This window comes from Pterocles gutturalis, unplaced genomic scaffold (assembly GCF_000699245.1).
Source record: "Pterocles gutturalis isolate BGI_N339 unplaced genomic scaffold, ASM69924v1 Scaffold50464, whole genome shotgun sequence".
Lineage (NCBI taxonomy): Eukaryota > Metazoa > Chordata > Aves > Pterocliformes > Pteroclidae > Pterocles > Pterocles gutturalis.
This window is the reverse complement of record NW_010130000.1, coordinates 16,021-43,597: the sequence shown is the minus strand read 5'-3', so window position 1 is coordinate 43,597 and position 27,577 is coordinate 16,021. Positions and strand designations below refer to the sequence as shown.

Sequence of the window (27,577 nt, the reverse complement as noted above, 5' to 3'; positions counted from 1 at the left end):
AGGTGCTCGCTGAGGCCCACGGGCTTTCTGTCAGGCTGGACCCGCGCGGGGTGACCCCTGAGGCAGCAGGTTGAGGGAGGTTGTGTTCCCCTCTTGGTGGGGCCTGTACCCGCCTTGGGTGCCAGGCTAGCTGAGTGCTGTTACAGGTGCACTGGTGAGTGGATTTTGTGGCTTTTGTTGCTGTGTCTAGGCTCCTGTGATGCCACAGTTAAGGTCAAGGAAAGTGGTAACTGCCAGTGAGGTGAAGTCGGCCGACAGTATGGTCACCAGCCCGAGTTCTCTGGGCGTGGGAGTAGGATGTCAGCTAGGGAAGAAGCCGGTAGTCAAGCAGAGTCCTCACCTGGCACCAGAGAGAAAACCTGAGCAGCCCTTATCTTCTTGTTTCCGACCTGTCATGCTGTCTAGTATTTCCTCTGAGCAGTTTGCTCCTTGTGTGTCTAGTCGGAAGGAGCAAAGTGGAAGTAGCCAGAGATTCTCAGGTAAAAAAACCAAGGGGATGCAGTGTAGGAGGGCTGCCAGAAGCAAGAAGAGTGTAGCTCTGCCGATTTCAGACACTGCTGTATGTGAAGATGGGCAGGCAGCAACCATGGCTGCAGCAGCATGCTGGGAAGAGACTGTAAGGAGAGGGACAGGACAAGGTCAACAGCAGTTTTTCTCAGGAACTTCTTTGCAAAATAAATTCTCAGACAGGATTGAAAGGAAAGAACATGGCGCAGAAGGACTGAACCTCTCAGGTTTCCAGGAGAGTTCAGGGAGCTCAGGAAAAAAAGGCAAATATTCCTTTATGGAAATAGAACTAAAAATCCCATCCTCAGAGGAGGAAATTGAGAGCACAGAGGGATATGGTATTTCCTGTTTGCCAGATCCAGAGGTGCTACAACCCAAAAAAGGCACTTGTAGTACTGAAATGAAAAGCACTGACTCCGCAGTGATACTGAAGATGCAAATCCCAGCTATTAAGAAGAATTTGGGGACTTGGGAATCCTTGGCTGAACCAAAACCTCGGGAAGAGGTTTTATTAGAGAGGTTGGATGGGTGTTCCTTAGATGGATCAAGAAAGCCAGGGAAACAGAAGAAAAGAAATAGATGCTTGAGCAAGAAAGGCAGGACATCTTTGATGAAACCGAAACTACAAGGTCCTAGAGAGAGGGGTGGATCTGCCTTGTCAGAACAGCCTACACAGTGTCCGGAGTCTAAGAAAGGAGCTGTGAGTCTGAGGAAAAGGGGCAGAAACTCACTGGTGTCACAGCAGCTACAGGGTCTAAGTGGCCAAGAAAAGCCAACAACCAAAGGAGACATGCACAAGTGTTGCACGAAAGAAGAGCAGCAGAGCTCAACCCCTTGGGAAGGAGCAGACAGCCCCGGGGAAAGCGGTAAGTACATGTACCCCATTGTAGAAGTGCAGGTGCAGAATTTGCACTCCTGGGACAAGGGACTGGTGCTGCAGTAGGACTCCATTAGAAAGTGGAAAAAATAGGAGATAATTTTTCTTTTGCAGATGTGTCTGCGTGGGACAAGACAGTCTTGGGGGCAGGAAAGGGTGGCCTGTACCCCATCTCAAAGTAACTCTTACTGTGTGGCTGCTAACTTAGCTCAAGAAGTGTAGAGATAGGAGCTAGGGTCTACTTTACAGTGCTGTGAATACTAGTCTTGGAAGAAAACAGGTTTTTAGGAAGAGGAAAGGCTTTTCTTGAAGGACAAAACCAGTTCTTTAGCATAAAGAAGAGACCAGATACCCTTTTGGGGGATAGGGGGGGGAATGGCTATCAGCAGCAGCAGGCCCTGAGTGAGAAATTTTTTTTTTCCTCTCAAAAACAGTCTGTTCATTTATGCTTAAAAGGTCAGGCACAATCAAGAAAGGAGGCAGTACTTTCAGCAAAGCCAAAATGAAAGATATTCTTAATTCATCTGTATTGTTTTTGAGTATGTGTCATGCTGTTTTGTTTTAGCACTTGCCTTTATAGAATGCTAGCTTTTGTTTTCAGAATTTCTTATTAGTTGGTATTCTCAGCAAAGTCCTAAACTATGTAGAAACAAAGATTGTATTTTGGTGTTTTAAGAGAGCATTGTACCACACTTGAACAATTTTGAAAGATGATTTTTAAAAGTCTACTTTTTTTCAGGACAATTGTCTGAAAGACTGTTTTTTTTACTTTCAAAGTGGGTACATTTAAAGGACAAATCTGTAGGTTATTTTTAATAAATATTTTATGTAGAAACCACATTCTGAAAAACTGATCAATTAAATTTTTATATTCCTTTGAAAACTAAGATCATAAAACCCCCAACATTCTAATAGTACATTCCTGAGCCCATTCTCCAGATGAAATTTTCAGATATATCATTGTTTACATAATCTGTATTTGCTCTTAAATAAAAAACAGTACTTTTGTAAAAGTGCGAGTCCTGCAGTTTTCCTGGACATTCTTCAACAGTCTGACACATTTGGTTGGAGTAAATATCTGAAATAAATTACTATATTATTTTGAACACGCTTTCCTATCACAGAGAATCTAGTGTGTAAACAAAATATTTTAAGGCTGGGGGTGCAAGCAGCATCTGCATTTTTTTGCCAGACTTGCTCTAATTTGGTTTCCACCTATGCTTTAAATATATAACTGCTAGAGTCCTTATGACACCTTAAGGTTCTGTTCATCTTCACATTTGTTTTTGAAGACAGTACATCATTTCTTAATGTAAGTGTGCTAATAGTGCTCATTTTAAAAAAGAAAATTGGTAAAACTTTACAGAAATGTTTTAACCTTGTACAGTGTAGTGTTCTTGAGTAGCCTTGCATGTTTTTTGTTCTCTTTATAAAATATTGCAATAGTCTTCTTCTCTTAGCATGTTCTTTAATTACACTTCTTTTTTTTTTTTAATCAGCAAAGGAAAAATGGAAAGCGATTGAGCAAGACTCCAGTACACAGGCTGTGAAGAAGCTTAAGAGAAATCGGAACAGATCAGAAGATTCCAAGGAAAAGGAACCTCACTACTCTAAGTCTCCTATGGCTGCTATTCCAGGTGGGATCCAAAGCAATAGCTTTCTATGCCATCCTGTAAGAAAAAAGCCTGGTGTGCAGTATAAAAAAAGGAAACACAGAATTGATCAGATCAAATGCCTGCAAAGTTTTAATGCAACTACAGCTGAAAAAGTGAGAAATGTATCTGCAAAATGTGATGCTGGACGTTGCAAAAACACCCTAAAGCATTGTAATGACTTGCGCTGTGCAACAGAAAAGAATCCGTTTGTGAGATTAGAGTCCTGTAGTTACATCAATACATTTGTAAGGTCTTCAGCTGGTGGAGCTACCAGCAGTTATAAAGTAAGTAGATTCTTCCATGTAGCCCAGGATAAAAGAAAACATGTTTTTCCTGATGGTACTATAGAACAGAGTGAGAGGAATGGCAGCACTAGTAGAATGCAAATTGAGAGATCACCCATAAAAGGTGGTTTATTGTTCAGTAAAGAAGCAAAAACTCAAAACAGAGAAGGGTGTTTTTCATGCTGTCAGAGTGAAAACAATAAGTGTTTAGGGGGAAAGAAGGGGAGTATTGGTAGAAAGCCTAGAAAAAAGATGAAAATCACAGAGAAATCAGCAGTGCAGAATATTTGCACAGACGTGGCTAATGAATGCAGTGAGTGTAAGTTACAAACAGAAGCGGCAGTTGCCATGTCAAGCTCCTTTGCAGTCTTAGGACTAAATCATAAAGAAATTACTCTGTCAACTTCATGTGATCATACATCAAATCTTCATATAGGAAAAAATACTCATGAAGCACAAAATACATCAGTCGGGAGAAAGAGTAGTACGAAATTACTTGCATTTGAAGATGGCTTTAAGAAGACGTCTGGGCTCTCTGTAATAGCAAAAGGAGAAGATTCAAACACTGTGGTACATCATTCTGCTCCCTCAGGTTGCCTGAGTGTGCTAGCTGATGTCCATGATGTTTCTAATTGTCAGAAAAGTAAGAGAGATGAAAAATTGAACAAAATTAATAAGAAATTGCAGCAGTTTACCTGTCAAAGAACAGTACCTATGACTGGTAAAAATGTTTGGCCTTTTGAATCTTGTGCCAGGACTTCTGGATGGGTTCTTAAAAACCATGGATCTGTCTCAGAAGGAAAAAGACTTTCAAGGGCTGCCTTCAAGGAATCCTGTGATAAAAGCAGTGTTAAAGCTGAAGGAAACAGTGCTGTGACTGGGAATTTGAGACTATGTGATTTGCATATGTCATCAGCAGAAATTAACAAAGAATCTACACTTAAAGTAGTGGATACAAACACTGAATGTCTGACTGCACTTGAAACACCAGAATTCTCTTCTGTGGATATCTCCGAGACCTTGAGAATGAGCAATGAAAATGAGGAATCACCAGTTAGTATGGATCAAAGCACCGTGGCTTTTAACCATGAAGATGTGCAAGAGGTTAAAGCAACCCTGAATTTTACAACAAAACAAAAAGATAAAAATAAGGGAGCTGTAACAAAAAGAAAACTGTCTGTGTCAGTCCAGAATGGTACATCTACAGGTAACAAAAACAGAACAAACATCGGCTGTAAAGCTTCATCAGTGAAACAGACATTTTCTGATTTAAAGCTAATGAAAGTGTTTAACACTGGCAATCTGACAAAATTCAAAATTCCTTTATGCAGAAACAAATGTGAATCCAGGAAACTGGAATCTGTCCGTTCATTTGAAATAAAAGCCTGTAGTCCACTAGAGCTTCTTGACAGCACTAGTGTTTCAAAAAGGCAGAAAATGTGTGAAGAGACTTCTCTGGTAAATTCTGAGCAGCAGCCTCTTCCTGTTACGAGTGATGCTATGTCTACAGTTTCCACGGAGAAAAAAGTGCATGAGATCAACAGTAAGGACTTTCAGCATGATGACTCTGAAAACCTTTCAAATGAGATGTCTGCGCTCCCTGAATGTTTTTCTTTTTATCCACATTCTTTTCTTGACAGGCATGTAGAGTCATCTGTGCCTGATTTCCATGGTACTGAATGTGTACTGAAATCTAATTTTCCTGATCGTTCTTGGAATGCAGTTGACCACCCTGCTGCATTAGAAATAAGTGATGGTAGCAAATCAAGACGGAGTCTTTCACAACACAAAAGTAGAAATTTTCCAGATATTATTGAAGCATACGAAGAAGATGTTCTTGTCATTGATGTGATTCAGGATGACCCTGACCTTTTTGGAATGAATAATGAAGAGGAGCTTGCACCTGCAGACTGTGAAAGTTGTCCTGAGAAGATGTCCTGTAGTAGCATCTGCATTAAAGATGAAAAGCAGGATCAAAAGCAGGATCTTAAGCCTGAGTATCGTGTTATCTCAGAAAACAGAGATTCAGTAGATGATAATTTTAGGTATGCATATAATTCTTTTTGTTAACAATAATCCTAAGTACTTTTTTCTTGATATATTTTGGTTGTAGCAGTCAGCTTTCTTAAAGAATTTTACTAATTCCTGGGTTGATTTTAAATGTCCAGATTTGATTGAGGTATGACCATGGTCTGAATGCAACTAAATTAATTTGTTCTTCATAAGAACTAGGATAAACTGAATCAAAGCAAAATGTAGTCCTAAAGAATTCATGTAGACTAAGTGAAATTAAATATGAAAGTATAAACAAAGCTAATTATTAATAAATAGTATTTTAAAACACCTCACCTGATTTCAGATAGCAGATATCCCTTTGAGGGTGTTTTTTTAGTTGTAAAGTGGTATGATACTTAGAAATATTTTTTACTTTCTAGGTGTAGCTTATTCTTTTGCTGGATCTGTAGAACTAAACGGTTGTCTGTACAGTAGTATTCCATTCTGCCATTCTCCTTCCTTGCTTTTCTCCTATCCCCAGATGTGTGAATAGTTTTCAGATCTCTAATTTGGCAAACACATTATAGATGTTTATGATCCTGCATCTTCATTCAGCAAGTTCCTGGCATAAATTATTAGGCGTTAATGTTTTTTTCTGGGTTTTGAGGCGATACAGAAGTCACTGAGGGCAGAGGAGAAGTTTAAAGTATAAACAAACTTTTGTAAAAAGGTAGTAGTCCTTTGTGGGATAGATGAACTCGTCAACTGTCTTGTCTGTTTTCTCTCTAAGCTTTGATACTTGGGTTTGATAAATGAGTTTTAAGATTAAATTTTTCATTTTACGAAGAAAAACATAAAGCTCAGATAGAAATTGCACAAGATTTTCCTCTGAAGTTTAGTTTTCTTATTTGGAGGGGTGTTTTAATTTTCTTCCTCTGCTCTTTCTGGGTGCCTTTATGTTATCCTTGTTTTAAATAAAATTTTAATTATTTTCAACATTGTACCATCTTATAACTGCATTCATTTATTTTACTCTTTGCTCTCCTTATCCCTTCATTGAACCCATGTGCAAAAGAGGAAAGGAATCTTCTTTGAAGTGCTGAACAGTTTTTTAGACATGAGAATATAAAACTTTCTGATTTTAATAGAATAAAACTGCTAAAACAAGCCTCTGAAGATCAGGGCAAGTCTTTAGTAGGAGCAGCCAGTTCTTAAGAAGTAGCTAGGCTGTATCAAGGTAAATGTATTAGAATGAGTATTAATTTTTTGTACAGTGTATATTATATACACTGTGTAAGGGAATGTATATTCGCTGTGTATTACCCCAGGGTAATAATGGCTGTTCAGAGATGGTTTCCAACTGACTGTCCTGACAGCGGTCACACAGAATGGAAGACTGGAACTTTTGAGCCCTTTACACATATATATTTTGCTTAGGGTAGTAAAGTTTGCTATTTATATAAATACTAACTAAAAATTTTACTGGATCTTTTAAGTATTTTTTAGGGAGGACAAAGTTTCCCTTTAATTAGTAATGACACTGAGTTAGAGTAACATCACAACCATTAGATGAAAACTAAACTTGTTTGAAGTAATAGTTCAACTTTTTTCCTGGTATCTGCTGAATTTGCATGCCATCAACCAAGGAAAATAAAAATGCTTGGTTTTTACTTCTTCAAATTTCCCCTTAATTTTCTAAAGAAGGAAAAATTGTCTGGTTTTGCTTCTTATCTTTCATAATTTGATACAAATATCATTGGATGGTGACTAGCCATTGTTGGTAACAGTCAGGAATATATTAATGAACTGAATATGGGAATATTAAAATAAGGCAATAGACCTTACCACAGTTTTATCAAGTAGCTTATGGTGTCATCAGATAATGGCCGGTTCATACTGTTGGTGTTTATTTTGTTAGTATTTCCCAGTTACAACTGGGACTTCAACTTTGGCCAGCCAAAACAGTTGGTTATGCTGGTAGGGTTACATTTACATCATACTATATATTTTAAAATAAAATATTGTTTCTGTTAATGTCCTCTTTTTTTTTTTCTTTAGAGATGTTCTAGAGTATTGTCTGTGTTTTCTTCTTTGGCTTCTTATTTTATAAATACAAGTTTTGCTTCCTGAGAGCATGTGTCCTTAAAAAGCAGAACATGCTGGTCACAACAGTGATTGAGGTTCAGAATTCAAATAAGGCTTGTTTTTTGCTGTTTGTTTGGGTTTTTTTAAGCAAACAAACAAAGGACCCAACAACTAAAGAGGCACCTAACATTGCCACACGTCTCTGACTTAAAGTTTCCAAACTATTGTAGTTGTGCTTGTGCATATGCCCAGAACTGACATCTCTGACCGAGTAGGTTTAAGTAGGACAAGCAGGTCCTGGCTCTTAAGCCAGGAAGGTTCAGAAAAGCCTGGGTGTGTGTATGTCCTGAATTACTGGATGCAGTTAGCGTGCTATGACCTTTAGGATAAGTAGGACTGCTTACTCCTCTGGTGGTTCCATTTTAAGAAGAGAAGAGTGAGTGCTGGGCACTTCCAGGCATTAGCTGCCAGTCATCAGGAATGGATTCTGGACATGCAGCCCGAAGGGGGCAGGGAAGCTCAGTTTTCACGTTTCTGCCATTTTCTATTGCCTACCCCTAAGTGACTCCCAACAGTGACGTTTTTTGAATCAGTCATCTGAGGTTATTTCTTTCCTCTCATGTAGGGAACCTAGACACTTAACTTTTAAGTGGCATCAAGTATCTCTGTTCATCCCAATAGAACTAGTAGGTTCAGTGAATACCTTTGAAAGCGCATCAGCAGCCATTCTTGCTCTTACGAGACTTCTGTATTTTACTGTTTTCTTTTTGAATAAAAAGCCTAAATGTGAATCCATTTTCCATATGCAAAATAGCAAACCAAACACTGTGGTTTGTGTAACTTGTGCTGTAAAGAGAGATTTGTTTGAACTTAATCAGCACCAGCATGGAAGAGGATCCCACATTCTGACATTGTCTAGTTTGTCCCCATTTCTAGATCTCTAAAATGTGTTTTGTCAGCGCTCCTGGATTTGTCAGGCTGGTGAGCAAATGCCAAGTATTGTAATAAATGTAGTTTTCTGTATGTATTTTAAGCACCTTTTTTACAAGAACTTATGCAGTGCTTCTGTAACAATTTCACACTACACAATTAGCAGAATCTGGTAAAGACCTAGAAGTGGCTTTTGACCTGAATGTGAAGATTTTAGTCTCTTGATGCTGTTAAATATTTTCAGTTTTAAGCCATGTTTATGAAGATGACAGCTTTCTGGAACTGTCTGCACTGTAATTTTACAAAAAAGAAAGTCAGTTGTTATAAGCAAAATCACTCAAACTTCGCATTTCACATAAAATGTGGGTAAGAGGAAATAAACCTACAGAGAGCCTGCCTCTAATAAAAGTCCCTCTCCTCTCTGTAAACTTGCTGTAACTTATTAAACTTTGCTTCTTAATGTATCTTGTGTATATACATAGATATCTGTGCCTGGATGTTTGTATAGTTCCAAATTATGCTACTGGGGAACTTTTTAGTTTCCACTAGGCTGTTGCAAATTTTCATTATTCCATTTTACTAGAAAGCTTTCTGTGTTTATACTTGGTGTCATTGACCAGGTACGAGCTTCCAAAATCTGTGATGATGATGTTTTATATATTCTATATATATAATATTTTAATATGTATTTTTACCTTGTGAGCTTTTTCCAAAGAGAAATACTTTTTTTTTTTTTTTCCCCAACTTACCTTTGAAATAGGTGAAGTATCTTTCTAGGAACAAATGTTTTTGTTACTCTCTTTGATATTCATAGTTATGCAAATTTTCTTGAATATAAAATTAATATATATCACATTTTGTAGAAATTGATTAATTGGCTCATTAGCACTGTATTTCCATAATTTGCTATACAGAGAAGATTTCCCTTCTCAGTATTATAGACAAAGGTGAAATGAGATAATGAGCTTTTATTGACAAATTTTGAGATTTGAAATGTCTTAATTTTGCCTAATATGTTTAGGTGTATAGCTGTACAGATGGACGTAAGAAAGCCAAAAGAGAGAGTTAAGAACAGTCTTACAACAGTGTGTTGTACATAAGAATTCTGTCCACAGCTGAAAGTGTTACTGAGAACTTTAATTTTACATAACTGGTTAGATTAATTCTGCTTTTGTGCAAGGTGGAAATCTTAAATACTCTTTTTGTTCAAAACAGACACATCAGACACATTACCATACAAGAATCTGGAATGTCAAATGATACTGAAAATTCCTATGATTGGGTGCTAAAAGGTAAGAGTCCCTGCTCCGGCAGGGGGATTGGACTGGATGATCTTTCGAGGTCCCTTCCAATCTCTAACATTCTGTGATTTGGAGATTTTTTGAATGTATAATCAAGAAAAGAAAGTAACCACAAAGATACTCAGTGACAAAACCTAGGCTTTCTACTTTCCAATAAAATGACGACTTGTCGGTTCGGTAGTGTCTTTTTATTACAACAGTGATTTGTTTCCTATTGAGTATAAAGTAGATGCCTTCTGAAATGGTACAAACCTGAGCCTTTCAGGGAACCTCTGCTTTTCTGTAGTTCTTGTCTGTTGGTAGTACTGGGTTGTTTTTTTTGTTTTGTTTCGGTTGTGGGGGTTTTTTTTGACATCTCTCTGATACTTTAGGCAAGGAATTATGTTAGTTGATGAGATGATAGTAAGACAGTGACGTACTGTGATACTGCTTTGGAGTCTGACTCATGAGCTCACTTGTTTTTTCTCTTGTGTTCATCAGCAGACTGAATTTTATATCATTTTTTTCCTGGTTGTACTTTTGGTTTTTGCAGGTGCTATGCCCATTCCTCTGACAACTGTTTTGATTTTTAAGGATGCTTTTTTTCTTTTTTAGAGAGAAAGATACTTCTGACTTCATGCTTTTTCTTCCTATTTTAAGCAGAACAGTCCAGCTAGGCAGCATCTAAATGTGATTTGTTTTGTTTTCTACAGCTTGCATACCAACCTACCATGCAAGGTATGTCTAATGTGGAAGTTTCTCGTAGGGTAGAGGAACAGAATTTTGACTTTGAACAGAAGCCCATAACTGACACATTCGAGAAGACACAGAGTGCAGAGACTGGTTTTGAAGGTTCTCAGTGTTTCCGTTTATGGTGTCCATTTGGCAGCTTGCTGTTAATCTGGTTCTCTGCCATGATGTGTTGATTTTGCTGCAGGCTTGAAGAGTGCCTGTGACAGTACCTCTTGTGCTGTTTTTTTCATATTACTATGTTATGTTGATGTAGAAAGAGTGAGTGGTTTGGGCAGGTGTAGCCTATTGGAGAAAAGGGAGTGAATAGCGACTGTTTGGGGGAGGCTGTTTGAGTTTCAGGCTTCAGTGATTAGAAGGCAAAATAAGAGATAATGAGTGTTTAAGAGCTCAGACACCAAGAAATAGACACAAGTTCCCTGAGGAGGAGTAGGGAGGAAGTACACAGTTAGGCCTCTGGTGAGTTAAAGAGACAGCGGAGCCTGTGCCATGGCATCTACAGTACTGAGGTGATTGACACCAAACCTGGGAGCAAGTCCTGTACTATTTAGTAGCTTCTGCATTTCCTTAGGCTGTTTGTTGTTTTACTTTGTGTTCTAACAAAGTTTGAGACTAAAAGTCTTTGGGTCTTTTTGTGGTGCTTAAAATAAAGAAGAAGATTTAAGTAGGTCCTTCTTACCAGATCTGAGAAACTTAGGATCACATCACACTGAGATCAATACGCACATGGTAACTTATGTTTGATCTATGACTTTTTAAAACAGAATTTTACAGAACAAAAGAAAGGTGCCTGGTTTTGGTAATTACTGGTGATTTATGTATTTATTTAGAAATATGTATTACTGCTTTGGTGCCTTGTGCTATGTAGTGAGGCATGGCTGCTTGTCTCTGTGGCTTCACAGTCTAAGAAGGGCAACAAACACTACAGTTAAGATATTCTGGATTACATCAATCCTCTTCATCTTTCAAGTGGAAATGTTATGTACATTGTCTTCAAGCAGATATGTCTTGTGCTGATGATCATATGAAGACCAGTGACTATAAGATAAAAGCTTTTCCAATAATAATCTGATTCTTTCTTCCTGTGTCTGGACCACGCAGTGCAGTTGAAATTGATTCAGGTGATCCAATGAAATAGTGAATTCCTTTTCTAAGCGGAGCTTTTCTGTTGTACATCCAACTGCAGATTTCTGAAACAGCTGTTTGTGTTCTGTTCATTTCCTGTGCATCTGCAAAAGGTGCTGAAATTTCCTGACACTGAATTCTCATTGAGTTTATTATATTACAGGAGTTTGGAGTTTCTCAGAGCTATCTATATTTAGTTCAGGGTTCCATCATGTAATTACAATTAACTTACCTCCTTCTCTATCAAAGACTAAGTCTTTATTTGCTTAGCAAATTACCATACATATCTTTGGTTGTGTTTTACTAACAAAGCTTAACTGAATTTCTTTTTAAAGTATTCAATTAAATATAATGTAAATAAACCTGTTGTACTGTTCTACAGGGTCTATTACAGAACATACAGCTTGGATAGAACTTAAATTGCAGATTCAGTTTAATATTTATTTGAAATGGTTTGTGCTTTAAAGGTGAAATAATTTTACATATAAATTTCACATTTAGGCAGTCCTTGGCGTTCTTAAATGTCATTAGTATTAAGGAAATAGTATTTGCATTTAGGAAATAAAAGCTTTTTTGTCTTGTAGCATGGGAAGCATGTGAAGTGATGTGTTTATACATTTGTAGCTAAAGATGCTAAAACGCACGACTCCTCCAGAGGAAGCAGTCCTTTGAGAGGTGTTACTGAGGACTTCCGTGACGATGGGCAGCTAAGAGAACTAGATGAGCTTTTAAAGAGTTTTGCCAGGGATGAAAAGGTACTGACAAATCATGCTTTCTGTCACTAAATAGTTTAAGAAATTATAGTCCAAGTAATTGGGTAATTTTAATTACGAATGTTGTTTTATCAACAATTTTTTAAATTTCCTGCAATTAAAAAAATAATGTTTCATAGATTACTTAGTTACAAGGTAAAATTTGCTTGACAGAGCTTGTTTTTTTTTATCATCAGTAGTAATTCATCTTCAAATTTAAATGAAACAAGATATTGCTGTATCAGTTGTTATGGTAATTCTGTATTACCAACTGCATGAAAATTACTGTTCCAGTGAACACCTAAGAGTGCTACTGTGCATATGTGACATTTTTGCATAACATATATAGCTTTAAAAGTTGATGTTAAATGCTTCTCACCACACAGTCTCAAGGATAGGTGGTGCTGGGGAGCTGCACGGCCATCATACATCCGAGGAGGATCAGGGATGGATAAGTACTTGGGCAGAAGGGCTGTTACGTTGAACTACTGACTTTCTGGCAGTTCAGAGGGAATGTTAAGACCTTTTCATGCTCACTGACTTTATCTCACCTTTCTACTCTCTTTGTCCTCCTTCCTCTAGATAGTAAGTCTAGGTATTTTAAGACTTGCTGAAGTTTTATACTATTTATTTATTTGATAATGGATTGGAATTTACATCTCACTGCCACTCAAGACATAGCTGCTGGTAACATTTACTGTTTTCCACTACTTCAAGAGTGGATAATAGTTTTAACTAGATAAGTTAAACTGTAAAATTCATATGGCTAAAAACTGGTAACATAATCAAACAGTAGGGAATTGGTTTCCATGGCAAAATCATTATTTAAAAGCAGAACAGAAACGTTTCCTTCAGCAAATGGAATTGGGGCTGCTAGCATCTGATTCACAAAGTGAACAGTGCCATTGTGTTCCCTGATCTCTTAGAGAGGATAGTAGTAGTAGGTTACTGGAGGTGTAGTACTTGTTGCAGTATTGCCAGGTCAGTCCTAGTTGGGCTACTTCATAGTGCTTTGGCTTGATAAAATTAGTGTCCTAATGTTTGCTTTTCTGTGCTGTGTTGGACAACAGTAAATATGTGCAATGAATCTTACCCAAACCTCAAACTTAACCAAACCTAAGCCACTAAATACATGCTACAGCCCTAAACCTATTCCTGTATGTGGATGGAACAGCAGAACACTTGTTGCAAGTATTCTACCGTTTGGGCTGATTTTGGGGGTTTGGTTTTTTGATGGCTGTTCCAACTAATAATGCTGCGAGGACAAAAACTAACCCTGGAGAAAACACTAAAAATATTTGGGGAACTGGTAGAATGAAGTTTGGAAATCTGATGAAAGCATATCCATCTCTAATTCTTTGGCTATCGTAAATGTGTGTTATAGTGTGAAGTTCAAGTTAACTTCATGAATAATGGACAAAACAAAGCCAGGATTCTGTGACTTAGTTCTCTATCAATCCTTTCAGATTCTCACCCTCAAATATCTTAGGTGCTATATTTTTTCTCCATATTTTGGGGGAATTTTTACCTGTATACCGTAGTGCACAGCTGAGCAAAAGCCTTAGATTTCCCATCAATACATCTTTAATTTTTTATTAAACTTGATGGAATGTCATTTGTGGGTTTCTAGGCATCTGTCAGGCACAGTTAAAATTGGGCAGTAGGCCTAAAATTTGCTGGGATTATCAGTGGGAGCAACGATAAGTGAAGGCAATCATGTCATCTTTTTGCAATTAAAAAAATCAGTGTTTTAAGGATCACAGAGTATAATGGCAGTGTATCCATTTAAAAAGATGGTGTAAGAGTCCAAATTACAGTTTTTATAGTCAAGATTACATTATCACACCTTCTAACAATCACTAGCAGTTTTAAGTCTGTAGTGTAAGGTGTAACAGGGTTGGTGGTGCTTTGCTGTATCTAAAAGTACGTTTTAAATATCTTTACAGTTCAGGTTTGCAGATGGAGTGCCTGATGTTAAACAAGAAAAAAACGGTGAAGCTGAAAAAAGGTATATATACTGTGTCCTTCATGTAGCTGGTGATGTTCCCCTGTTACTGTACAAATGAAATGTGATGTTTTTACCGAAACACTATCAGCACTTTAATTCAGTTTTTCTATGTTATTGTGACTATGCGATGAAGAAAATAAATTTGTGAAATAATATATATTTTCACTGTGCAAAGTACAGGACAAGTATAGTCATAGCCTGGCAGGACAACAGAGGTTATTTTGTCCTCTGGCTGGTGATGAAATTTATCCACTTTCTGCCAGTGTCTCACCTTGGCATCTCAATGTGAGTATAGCATAAGATACATTTCCAGACACAGTAGAGCTTACGAGAACTTTAAAAAAGAAAAACAAAACAAAACAGTGAAACTTTCAGCTTTCTTTTCTGCCTCTTGGGACTTTCTAAGCTGATGAAAGAATTGAAAGATCTCATTCAGATTCAGGCTGATAAATATTTTTACAGCAGTAGAAAAAGGCCCTCAAAAACACAACATGTGGAGCTAAGCACATGCTTTACTGTTCCCCTAGCTTCAAGCTGTGCTTAAAGTGTTTATTGTACATATGACTTAGAAAAAGTATACTTAACCGATGAAATACATAAGTAATTAGAAGAGAAATAACAGATATTTCAGAGTCATTTTCACAATAATCAAGAAATCTTAGCTGGAATAGAAGAGGGTATTGCTTTTTTCCAGCAGCAGTTCACCACATTTCTGTGAAGGACTTGAAATGTTCCAGAAGTCCATTAATGGAAAATAATGCATCTTTTCATTAATCCACTAGAGAGCTCCAAGCTCCTTCTCCTGGTAAAATACCCATTTAAATCTACCTTAGTAGCGTAAATAGTTCTTTATGCTATAGAATAAGTAGATTATGCTGGATAAAATATGTTTGTGCAAGTGATACTGCATTATTTCAGTTCCTCAGTTGAAATGCAGCACTCCCTGGGGTTAGAGAAAAGGCATATATTCCTTCGTTTGGAGTCACACTCTTTTCTCTAGTTTTACTCAAAAATGTTACCATTGCAAAGTTTCATCTAGAAGAAAACAATTATTGTTCTGATTTAGCAAACTCTGTTTCCAGTGATGCTGTTACTTAAGAAAATAAATTGATTGTAGAGCTATGTAGTTCACAGTTCCTGGCAAAATTTTATGTAGTTTCACGTCTAGATTAAAAAGAGAGCTGAGATTGCTATCCGGAAGGTAAACTGCTATGAAAATCCTGTTGTGACAGACCTGAGGCTGGCATCGCAAGGAAGCATAGAATAAATTTTACATGGTAACTTGAAAATTCTGAGTAGCTAGATCTGCAGATTTATTTCCTCTGGAGACCAATACAGTACATTGAGTAGAATAAAAATAAAGATTGATCTTGCAGAATTTGTGTTTATTAGGTAGAATTTGTTCTTCTCTGCTGTAGCATTTTTATTTCAAACTGCATTAAAAACAGCCTGCAATTTAAGAAATAATTGAATTATCCTGTCTATGAGAAGTATTAAATAGCTAGAACGTGCCCCTCATAGGGGATAGCAAGTCTATTTCTGTCTTAAAACAGCAAGCAGGCTGAAATGTCCTTTGTACTGCACCTAGATTCTTAGTTGGAGGGGGGAGGGGAGGAAAGCGGATTTTTTTTTTTTTTTTTTTTTTTGTGACTTTATTTACAACCAAAGAGATCACTAAGTATTTTGCTTGGAATGTTTGTGGCTTATTTTGGAAAACATCACATTTTAGTAGTTTAATTATCTGGAATGTGCCCTTTTGGGTATAGTTAAAGGCAAAACGGTCTTCGATTGGAGTTCCCTTTGAAATCATCTAAATATTCGGCCGAGTAGAGTCAGTTACTGGGAAAGAAAACAGTTGGCTTTTCAAATGTAATTTCAAAAGCTTTGTGGATTACTTCTTTGGCAGATATTATATAACAGACTACTGAAAAGTAGATGCTTCTTCAGAGGTGACAGAAATCATCTCAATCTTCTTGTCAGCATAGTGAAAAAAATAGAAATGGTTCACGGGTGCTTTCTCTACTTATTGATTGAATTTCATGTAGTTACACTTTTAAGACAGAAGAATCTGCACTAAGATCGTAATCCGATTGGACCATGCAATGAGCATAGTGAAAGTAAAGTTGTTGGGACTGATAGCTATTTAAATTTACTGCAAGTTTTTGTGCTGTGTAAATTGTTGGAGAAATTCTTGTCTTTTATACACTTAATCCCCCTTTTTATGCATTTAGTATATGGGAGAAGCACCTGTTTAATTTGATTAAAAAAAATTTTGTTTTTTAATACTCAACAGTGACTGTACATACAAAGATCTTGTGAACTGTGAATTGCTATCAGAATTGCCATTGCATGCCCCGAAAGTAAATGTCCTCAGTGAAGCTACAGTGATGAAACCCCGGACAAATGGTATTGTATGCTGCATGGGTGAACCCTCCAGAATTTATTTTTACATGTGTTTTATTTACCTATAAAATCTTAAGGAATTTCTTCAATTCCTGAAGGCTGGAATTGTTTTAGTTTGCACACATAGAAGCAAAAATGCAAGCTCTTGTATGATAGCTTAGTGAGGATTTTGGGTTGGGTTGTGTTTTTCACCAGAATCCTTTTTGGTAAGATCAAATAGCAGTCATTCTGTCTTGGTATTTATGGTTCTCAGATACTTTAATTGTACAGCAATGCCTGCATTCTTAGTATTTTGACACATTGTGTTTGAGCCACGTTATTGGCAAGTAATTTATTTTTCTTTATTTGTGGTCAGAGAATGTGACTGTAGATTTTCTTGCTTGGTTGTTATCTGTTGGCAATACTTGGCTAAGGGATTTGCCCACCTTGCTAAAGGTCAGAACTTTGTTTTATGCCAATTCAACTGTTCGTGAGGCATTCGCTAGACTGGATGAAGGAAATTAATTAGATTTAATAAACAGCACTTCATTTTGACCTGGTATATTTCACACCTGGGAAAGGTACCTCTTAAGTGTCTCTGCTGCCAGAGAAATCATCACATAATGGAACTGTAGTCGAAGTTTCCTTCTCTTTTTCTGTGGACATAACAACTCTGACATTTAGCCTTACGTAAATGCATAGTTTTATTCGGTGTACAAGACAGAGAAAAACAGGAATTGACTACGTATGGATAGATATTGCATTGTTTCTTTGCAACAGCTGTTTTGGGAATTGATGTTTTTAGAATTATTGGTTAATATGATTGTTTATGAACGTGGTTTTCCTAAATTGAGATCAGTGGTAGAAGTTCTAGCTTAGTTTCAAATTATACTGCTGGTCTGAGTTTGTGGAACGATTTTACCATGTCATTTAACAATGTTTTCAGGAAGTGCAAGAAACATAGATGCTGTGCTAGGAGAGGGCAAAAGCAAGGCATTCAAGAGCTCTTATTTCTACTTAGATATGGAGTTATCAATAGTAAAGTTCTAAAACCAAGTTTCATGGTTAAGAAACCAGTAATGTACATTGGGCTTAAGCTTTGTATTGCACTGCTTAGAACATGGAGTATGAAAGATTTTATTTCAGTTCTGGAAAAGTAGTTTAAATTTTTGGCTAGTGATGTGGGAATGCAAAGATTACTGATAAATTTTTTTTTCCTTTTGAAATTAAAACTTCTGAATATTAAATTTCCTTTCTTATCTCTGTAAGTTAGATTGGAAACCTTGGATAAAGTATTGAAGTTTTTAATATAAATGTGCTTACTCTTGAAGTAAAGTCTCAGTTTTAGGATAATAAAGAAAACTGTAACTTACATTACTGGCTTTAGAGTGTATCAATTTTTCATTAATAATTGCTGTGACTTGAAGGAACTGTAAATATAAAGGAAAATAAGATAAATGAGAGTGGTTTTAGTATGATTCATTTTATTACATGATCCATTTATTGCCCTCATCCTAATTTATAGATTACAGATTTTCAGAAAAAAGTCCTTTACTGCCGTTGCAAGATTACAGACATTTGGAGCCATGGAAGATGAAAAAAAAAGCAATTGTGAGTTGTTAAATCCTTAAAGATTTCTGATCCCTTTGTGCTAATTTTGCTATGGATATTCAGATAATTCGCCATATAACTAGTCAGAAATTATGAATCTATGTATGTTTATGTTTATGCTCCTCTAAAGATGTTATCACTGACTAAATACAATTTCTAAGAAGAAAATCAATGATAAGGGGACAGTTATTCACAGTGCAACTTTGTTAATTTCTATTTACAGCTTAAGCAAAATCTAGTAATGCTTTTTGCTGTATTGTTTTTGTAGAACTGAAAAGCAGAGGTTTCACATGTTTAAGGCAGGCTGCATTATCCATTATGCTGGGCACTGAAAAAGGGTAAAGGAAATTGATGCCCCAGAATTCTCAGACTGTTACCCAGAGCCATGCAGGAATTTATCACCTTTCTTCCTCTTCTCTACTCATTGTCCATCTCATTTAGCAGTTCTTGCATGCTCTCTGTCTGTGGTCTTCAAGACAGATTTTTGTTGTGTTAGAAACTTAACATGACATGACAAGGGATTGATCTTGGTCTGTTTTGCAATGCTGCAAATATAGTATATAGATGAGGGTTGTTTCAAAGGTTTGATTGTAGATCACGGGGGTTTTTTGTTTGTTTATAATTTGCAGGTATTTTGAAATTCTAAAAAAAACATAGCATATTTGCTTTCAAAAATATTATCTGTTGGGTTTTTTTCTGCTTGTTTTATTTTATTTCAGGCCTGTCGTTCAGTCCAGCAGATCCTTGAGATGATTCAATTGCCCCGTAAATATTGCAGACTTTATTTCATGACTTTGCGTGGGTGTGAAAGAGCGAAATGTTGGTTTTGGCATGTTCCTGAACAAGGGGATGAAAAGGTAAAGAGATTTATTAAAGAAAGGAACAGAATGTTTGTGTGAACATTTTTTAAATGCAAAGTGACATCTCTTTTGTTCATTTTATATATAGAAAGGGAGTAAATTTCAGAAATTGATGGATCAAAAAAATGTTCAGAAATTTTTCCTCTCAAAGTCTTTTAATGTTCTTTTTTAAAAACATAGTAGAATTTTGAACTAGTAGACTTTTTAAGAGAACAGGCACCAGCAAAGCAGAAAGAGTTAGGCTGTACGAATACAGAGTAGTAGAACTGGGAGATTCTGAGACATTTCTATCCCAAGCATCGGAGACCTGTAAGGAAACCCAGACTTTGTGTGTATTGTTAAAGTCAAAAGCCATCTATGCTATATTGCTTTCTGTAAGTTTTATGCTACAGGGAATGTCTGATTAAAGATGCTATAAAGTCCTTAAATGGAGTGATAATTTGCATAATATTTGCAAGCAAAAATACTTGTGCAAGGGTGGGCAGAACAGATGTGTTTTCAAACCGTTTAACAAAGAAATTAATGAGCCTGTAATACCAAGAACTGTGCAAGGCAAGCTAATTGTTTTGTCATGTAATAAGATTTTGGAATTGGCTTTATGAAAATGTGACTTAGGTGGTTCTGTAAGTCACTTGGAAGCAAACAAAACATTAAAACAACTAATCAAAGACAAATACTTAAACTTGTCCTTATCAGGTCTTATAAGATTTATTTCTCCTCTACCATCTTATGAGTACAATTTTATCACTGGTGTCACCAAGTAATTACACAATCAAAATGTAAAAAATAACTTGTTGTGAACCTATTAGACATAGATTCTAATTTTAAAAAGGTAGCATCTTAAGGAGCTTATCCTTCTCCTTGATATCTTAAATATTCTGTGTCAGAATTTTAAAAATACAAGCGTGTAATTTATTTTTATTTTTCTTAATGTTTTCTCTTTTTATGTCTCAAAACAGCTGGGTTTTTTTCCTAATGCTTTGTAACCCTTTTGAAAATTTATGACAGTTTAAAAATACTAAGATCATTTCAGACTAATTTTGTCTGGGACATTTTCCTTTTTCCTTCACTGTGAAATACCTTTGGCAGGCTGTAGTGAATATCAGTAATTTTCAGCTAGCTTGTATAAATTATCATGGTTTGTAGTGCTTCATTATATGAAGATATATTAAAGAATTAAATTATTTGCCTAAAATTATTAAAAATCCATTCCCTTTGATTTTACTTGTGGTGCAGCACTCCAGCACACTTACTGTTCTGCCCACCAAACCTAGCCTAACTTTCTTGCTAGTCCAGAAGATTACTTTGGGTTTTGTTTGTGTATTTATGTGTTTTTTTAGAACTGTCCGTTTAAAAATTATAATAGGCCAAGCACCTCATGGTGGCACCAAAGTACATAAATGGAAGACAGGTAAAACAGCAACAAACTCGTCTAGTCAAATACAGGGGAAATAAATCTCTTTAGGAACTGTTACGCAGACTGGTAGTCCACGTGCTTAGTATTATGTTTTCAATAATGATCGTTAGCAGAATTTTTGAAGGGAAATAGCCTTCAAATAATGGATATTCCTTCCTTTTCATTAAGTAACTGGTTGATGCTTTAAGGCATAACTTAGTAGGATTTCACACTTCACAATTGTGGTTGATCGCACAACACTGCAGTGCATGGTAAGTTTTGAAAATCAGTATACTCTCGAGCTCTTGAGCAAGTTCTACAAGTTACCAGTTCTATTTATTTTCTTAAAAGGTGCCTTTCATTTCAAACAGTGAAATCTCTTTTGTATTAGGCAAAGTAAACAAAACTATTAAGACTGTTTTAAATACTCCTCAAAGTAATTAAAGGGAGGGATCTTAACAGTGTCTAGCAGTATCTGATGGGGGGGCGGGGAGTGGGTAAAGAGGGTGAAGCTGGACTATTCTCAGTGATACCCAGTGAAAGGACAAGAGACAGCGGGCGTACATTGAAATTACAGGAAATTCAGTTTGGCTTGAATGACACTTCAGACTGTAGCATAGATAATAACTGTACAGTTAAATAAGTGGTTTGAAAACATGTCTTTATGCAAATTGTATTTCTCTGATTTTATTTTAGCTTTGTGCACCTTACTCATTAACTTTTTTGTGCTCGTATCCACTAAATAAATGTTTACTTTTTGTGACTTAGTCTCTTTTTCCTTGATCCTATGAACTGGAAACAAACAGGATATAACGTGAGAAGATTTCTATCTTCATTAATGTCGTCTTGCGACTTCAGGGCCCAGGGTGTATACTTCTGTTGTGGTATTGGTTTTTTAATCTGGATTCCTAAAGAAATAAGACTTAAAGTTGCACTGTCCTTTTATTACTCTTTCTAACTGCCTTTAAATAGTTTTTGAACCTGTTGGTGACTTTCAGCCACATTTAGTACAGAATGTATATTTCAAAGATGCTGTAGATTTCATAAACAGAATCTCTTGTAAAAAGGATCCTGGTTTTGATCTCACTGAGTGAAGGGCTGCAGAATGGGGTTTTTCTCCTTATTAAACATCAGAGTGCACACTTACTGGGTGATGCTGAAGGATTTCATAAATTCTGGTGCTTATTCTTCTGATTTAAGCACCTCTGCGTTACTGCAGTAGAACGGTGTTCTACCAGACAGTTGGTTGCTGGTATAAGATACGCAGCCCTTTGTTATGTTTTTTTATTAAATTGTCATGTTAAATGAGTTGTGGAATCAACTGATAGATGACAGAATAGTGTGATCTACACTACCTTTTGAAAATGAGAATTGTATCTTTCATGTACCTTAATTAGAAATCTATTACAGTTAACTCAAAATCTAGAGATTCTCACATTTTTACATGGGCTGTAGGTTGTTACATCTTTTAAAATTGAAACAGGTAAATCAGCTGAATCTTCCTAGAAGCTGTAAATGAGTAACACATTTAATTTATTTTATGAACATAATGTAACATGTCCCATGATTAAATACTACTACAACTGGATTTTCCAAGCAATTTCACTAATACTTGGAACTGTCAGAGCTCCAGATGCAGTCTTGGCTTTTTTATGTGAGTCAGTCCAAAGAAGGAGGAAAACAGATTCCAAAAGAAAGCAAACCAATTTACATACTGTAAGCATGTGCTAAAGTTTGTTTTGAAAGTGCCCTCAGCCACCTGGCGTTGTAGATTTGGATTAAATGAGTTAACGCATTGTGAAGTGACCTTGCATATACATTAATGATCAAAGTTTCTACATTATTTTCTGAAAGATGTGTCTTAGACTATAGTTGAACAACATTATGACACTGTTTCAAAATAAAAACAATAAGCTGTATTTATTTTCAGCATACTTACATGTACGATTTTTGTGTTCTTTGACTTGATGATCTGAACAGGTTAATGATTTTTAAAAAAGAAAGATGTCTTGGCTGCAAGCCGGTATCTCTTGCTTTGATGATAATTAATTTGCTGTGTAACAAACTCCGTGAATGGATCCTGTCTAATTTTTAAGTTGCGTGTAAAAATAAACCTGACTCAATTCTGTAATAACATATGTACTAATTTAGGGCATTTTCTGTCTCTTGATTTTACATTATTTCACAAACTAATGAGTATTAAATATGACCATTTACATTGTTGTGCAGAAAGACTGTAAACGTTCCAGAAGTGTCAAAGGGTATATGAAAGGATGGGTGGTTTTTTTCTTAACTTGGAATTCTAAGATTTAATCTCAGTAGTCCTTATTTCTTCATCTGCAGAGATGAAGCAAAATGTGTAAGTATCACAAAGCTAACAGCTTAAGATGTTAAGACAAGAATGTTCCAATACCAGCTAACATATTAAAATATCTAGGTGTGGATTTTTTTTTTTAATCGAGTGGTTCTGGGGTGAAATGGTTCATTAAATCAAGTTAGTTCTGAGTTTTGTCATCTGTGTCTTTGAGTGATTCTTTGTGACAATCATTGTTACCAGCTTCATTTCTAGATGATTATTTGGCCTCTTGGTTGGTACATTCATGTATTTTTTGTTTATCATGTTTTCACTTTCACCTTTTTGCTTCCCTCTCCCTGTTTACAGTCTGCCACATTTATACTAATTCCAAAGTAACTGTATTTTCAGATTCTTTTTTTCTGTTTGCTATGAGTGTATACACAGATGTGTGTGCAGTTGTGGTCCCAGCAGCTCCTTTCTCAAACATTTAATCTATATTATTTTTCTGTTTGATTTGCAGACCTTTTGACGGTGCCTTTGCCTACAGACCCAATTACCTTCTTACACCATTTGTCAGTATCTATGGGTTAAATAGAAGCAATGTACAGTTTGTTTTCTTATAGATCTTATGTTTGTGGGTTGTTCTTTTGTTTGGCATAAACTGAAGTAACCTTTTTTAATTGATTTTTTTTCCTCTTCTTCTAGATTTGTATGGCAATACTTAGGACATATATCAGTATCAAAGAACCGGGCCTTCTAAAACGTGCAGGTATGACCTAGGAGTAATTTTTGATGTATCTTTGATACTTAGCTTATTTAAAGAAATTAAATAGGCTGTAGGGAGAGAAATGGGTGCCGCTTCACCAGCAAATAAGAAGTTATGATTTTGAAGGAATACATCAAATCCATGTGTGTTCATGCTCTGATTTCCCACTGAGGCTACGTATTTAGTTATGCAGTTATCTGAGGAGGTTGTTATAAATCTTACTTCCACAGAAAATTAACTTAGCTTGACTTGAGAGTAGAAGCGAGTAACTGGCACAGGGGGGAGGTTTAACAGAACCAAAATTTTGTTAAGGCACTTTTGAACACCCTCGCCAGACATTACAAATACAAAAACTTTAGAATTAATCTCCTGAAATTAAGTGCTTGTACAGCACCCAAAGAGCTTTAGTTTAATCCTTTTATATTACCACATATGCAAACAATTATGGTTAATGCATTTTAGGGACTGTAGTTGATTCAGATCCATCTGAGCTTTTGAGTTCAGTCAGAAAGGGCTAAATTTTACTTTGGACAGTCGTTCTTTTTGTACCCGTCCTGACCAGTCTTCAAGTTTTTGAAAGCTTATTAAGAGTATAGCAGAATGTGAACGTGGGATCCACCCTGTGTAGTAATGCTTCCATGCTGAAATAACTGAGCATTGTAATGCAGATAACGTTGGGTACCAGCAGACTACAGTACGTGTCTATCAAGCCTAGCACTGGAACAGGTTGTAAGACCATTCACCATGATAACACTGCACTTCTCTTCCTAGAGCTTCATGTCTGGAAAGGCCTTACTACTGTGATGCGCTTACCAAATCTACCCTGGTTTTGTGCGTTTTTCTTGTGCTGCACCAAATCAGATAAGCTTTCTTGAAACCTACAGAACTTACGGTGTTCAGCTCTATAACATAAGATATTTCAGAATAGTCAGTCTGGGTCTAGTAAGGTTAACACTGTGTTCAAACTGGATCCTTTCACCCATTTTTCTCCCTATCCCTGTCCCATAGTATCCTGGATAAGTAAAGGTTTATATACTGCATTTAAAATTTAAGGAATTAACTAATTTATATAGTTATCGTAAGTTACCCCAAAGTGAAATTAATTTAATTGCTTTTTCAGCCCAAATATTTGTGAAATATTACAGAGAAGTTGCTCCTGGTGTGGATTTTGCTTCTGAAGTGCTGAATGATCTTCTCATTTCTTTGCTCAAGAACTGTTTCTTGTGGGAAGTATTTGAGATATTGAATGTAACTGTACGAATCAATACACTGGTAGGTGACCTTCTAATATTTTTAAAATCTTTGATCTGTAGTTTCTTAGTTTTTTGAGTACTATGCGATTTGTAGTAATAAGGTTTCTTTCACTCTGGTACTCAAATCTTACGGGGGAAAAAGAGCAATTCAAAAGTTCCTATTATAAAAATTCTAAGCTTTCTAATTGAACAGAGTTGCAAAACTGATTGTGCTTTTTTGTCTAAATTAGCCAGCTGTAGATGTTCTTCTGAAAGTTTTTGAGCATGTGGCTTCTTTGAATATAAGAGACGCTGTGCCTACATTAATCAGTACCTTTTGTAAGGTATGAGTTTGTACTACTGCTCCTTATTGGAATTTCTGAAATACCTTGCCTATTTTAAAACTCAAACATATCACTTTTAAAAATAGTACTGAAATAATATTAAAGTTATATTGTGATTATCGGAATTTGTGGTGCGGGCTTCCATTTATCCCTTATTTTTGACTGAGATTCACTGTGACATGTTTTTCCCACTGTTGTTTGACACTTGCCTCTGGAAATACATAAGTGATCACTATTTTTTGTGTGCTTACTTTTCTTCCCCCTGTTTGATATTACAGCTCATTGATGCTGGTATGTTCCTTAAGTTTGAACATTTTGACTGTATTATTAAGTTCCTTCACCAACTGCAAGTTTCCAGTCAGGAAATAAATACTGTTTTGAACATAAAATCCAGGTGTGTCTTTAAGGAGCTATTATATAATTATATCTGTCTACTTCCTTCTTCAAGTTCTGTTTTTATAAATTTATGTAAAAACTTTAAAAGGCAATGAGAAAATGCAAATTCAGTGTTTTGGATGAAAATACTGACATGCCTAATTGTATTTTAAAGTGCTGTCAATCTACTGCGCTTCAAAGATCAAGGATTGTTAAGTCAATACTTAGATTCTGACTGCAGTTATGATTAGTTTTTTCCATATTGATCATCATTGTACAACCTGTTCCCAGCTGTGCTACAAGGTTATATAACTGTAGTCAAATTAGAAACATCATGGTTTAATATATCATTTAGGCCTGTGTAAGCAAACAGTACTTCTGCAATAAACAACCCTTCTAGGCAGTAGGAAGATTAGTTGTAATCTGAAGTAGTTTTCTAGTTTCGTTTACCGTGCGACTGCATAAACACTTGTGCCAACACAAGTAGGGAGGAGAGTGATTTTTTTAAGTACTACTGGGTAATGCTGGGCAACATGTGAAATCCCAGCCGCAGTCTGTTCCAAAATCTTCATGTCTCCCCATCACTTGCACAAGATTGTGATCCTTTTTTTTTATCATCTGCATCATAATATGCACACACAAGTTGAGAAACTAAATTTGCGATTCATAAAGCAACCTTTGATTCTTAAAGGAAACCAAATATGCAGCATCTACTGTATGAAAACAAGTCATCGCTGTTTCAAGTGAAAGCACTGTAGGAATTGCTGCTTTTCATACTTTTCCCATAGAGTACCTTTCCACCACAGATCTCAGTGTTTTACCACTATGCAACTTACACATAGGTTGGAGGTAATTTTTATCGCTTTTCAGATCAAGAATCTGATTCGCAAAGGAATGACCCCTTCCAGGTTGCCTCAGTACGTATGTTTTCAGCACAAGCTGAGATACAGTCTGTATTTATGAAGACTGAGCAGCTGTGCTACTTCAACTACGTGTGTTAGCTCATTCAGTTGTAGGTTATGTATCTCTACATCATTGCACTGCACTGGGTAGATGTAACCACTGTTTCGGTGGCAGCATCAGAATAAAGTATTATGCTCCTAGGTATTTGCAGCTGCATAGCACTTTCTTCCATGTAATTAACTTTTTTTTTTCACCTTTATGTCAGAAATGCTGACTGCATTTACTTAATGGATTGCAAGTCTTATTCATACCTTTTCAGGTACATTTCTACTGAGATAAGGGAATATTTTCTGTGGAAACAGCTCTGATGAATTATTTGCTTAGTACACATACTGGCTTCCCTTGGCATGATTGTAAATGTCTGTTTTCAGTGTCCAGTTTGCATAGCGTGTAGTAAATAGGATGAAAAATCACATCAGTTTTTAGTTCATATATCATAATTTGTTGATCACCTTCTGCTGGTGCATAGTTTAGTTCAATAGGATGTGTTAAAATTAAGTATTATTTTTTTTTCTTATGGAAGATTTCAGGAAAGAGCTTTTGAAAAGAACTGGCTTGTTGACTTCAACTTAGCAGTGGCTGAAATTCAGGTACAGTATGTGCATTCTTCAAGCTTGTTGGAATACTTAAACCATGACCTCTTTAAAACCTGCAAGAAGTAGCAATTTCTGCATCGTTTAAAAATAGTGTGCTTTCTTACTAAGTATATTGAGATTATGATAAAATATTTTTTATGCAAAGCCATGTTTGGGAAAGATTATCTGTCTCAGGTTTTCTGTAATGTCAGTATTTTAATTTACATACTTGTAGTTTTTATCTTGTTTTTTCATCTAATTCAAAGATTTTATAATTTTAAGGAATTATTTCCTGTGTGTTACATTTGTTGTGCTTGTAATTGGTAGTGGTACATCATTCCTCACAAAAAAAATATTTAATGTATTAATCAGATAGAATTCATATCTAGTATGGAAAGGCACAATTGTAAAAAGCTATAATTGGCAACACTAGGCAGGTGGTGTTTTTTTTTTAATAAGAAAATATTCTAAAAATTATTTGGACACTTGCATCTTCTTTCATATTCAGGGGCAGATTACTTATTATGCA

General features: G+C 36.1%; 1 protein-coding gene across 1 annotated transcript in view; it reads left to right on the top strand.

Annotated features, from left to right (window-relative positions):
* Positions 1-199: 199 nt before the first annotated feature.
* The window catches only part of TOPAZ1 (testis and ovary specific PAZ domain containing 1), a 38,912-nt gene continuing 11,534 nt past the window's right edge, over positions 200-27,577 (top strand). The window contains exons 1-11 of the mRNA XM_010080066.1: positions 200-1,373; positions 2,884-4,427; positions 4,599-5,368; positions 9,549-9,625; positions 12,113-12,243; positions 18,961-19,098; positions 23,499-23,562; positions 24,680-24,831; positions 25,043-25,135; positions 25,414-25,529; positions 26,997-27,063. Of these exons, the coding sequence (XP_010078368.1) occupies positions 200-1,373; positions 2,884-4,427; positions 4,599-5,368; positions 9,549-9,625; positions 12,113-12,243; positions 18,961-19,098; positions 23,499-23,562; positions 24,680-24,831; positions 25,043-25,135; positions 25,414-25,529; positions 26,997-27,063 (4,326 nt within the window). The remainder of the gene's footprint in view (positions 1,374-2,883; positions 4,428-4,598; positions 5,369-9,548; positions 9,626-12,112; positions 12,244-18,960; positions 19,099-23,498; positions 23,563-24,679; positions 24,832-25,042; positions 25,136-25,413; positions 25,530-26,996; positions 27,064-27,577) is intronic.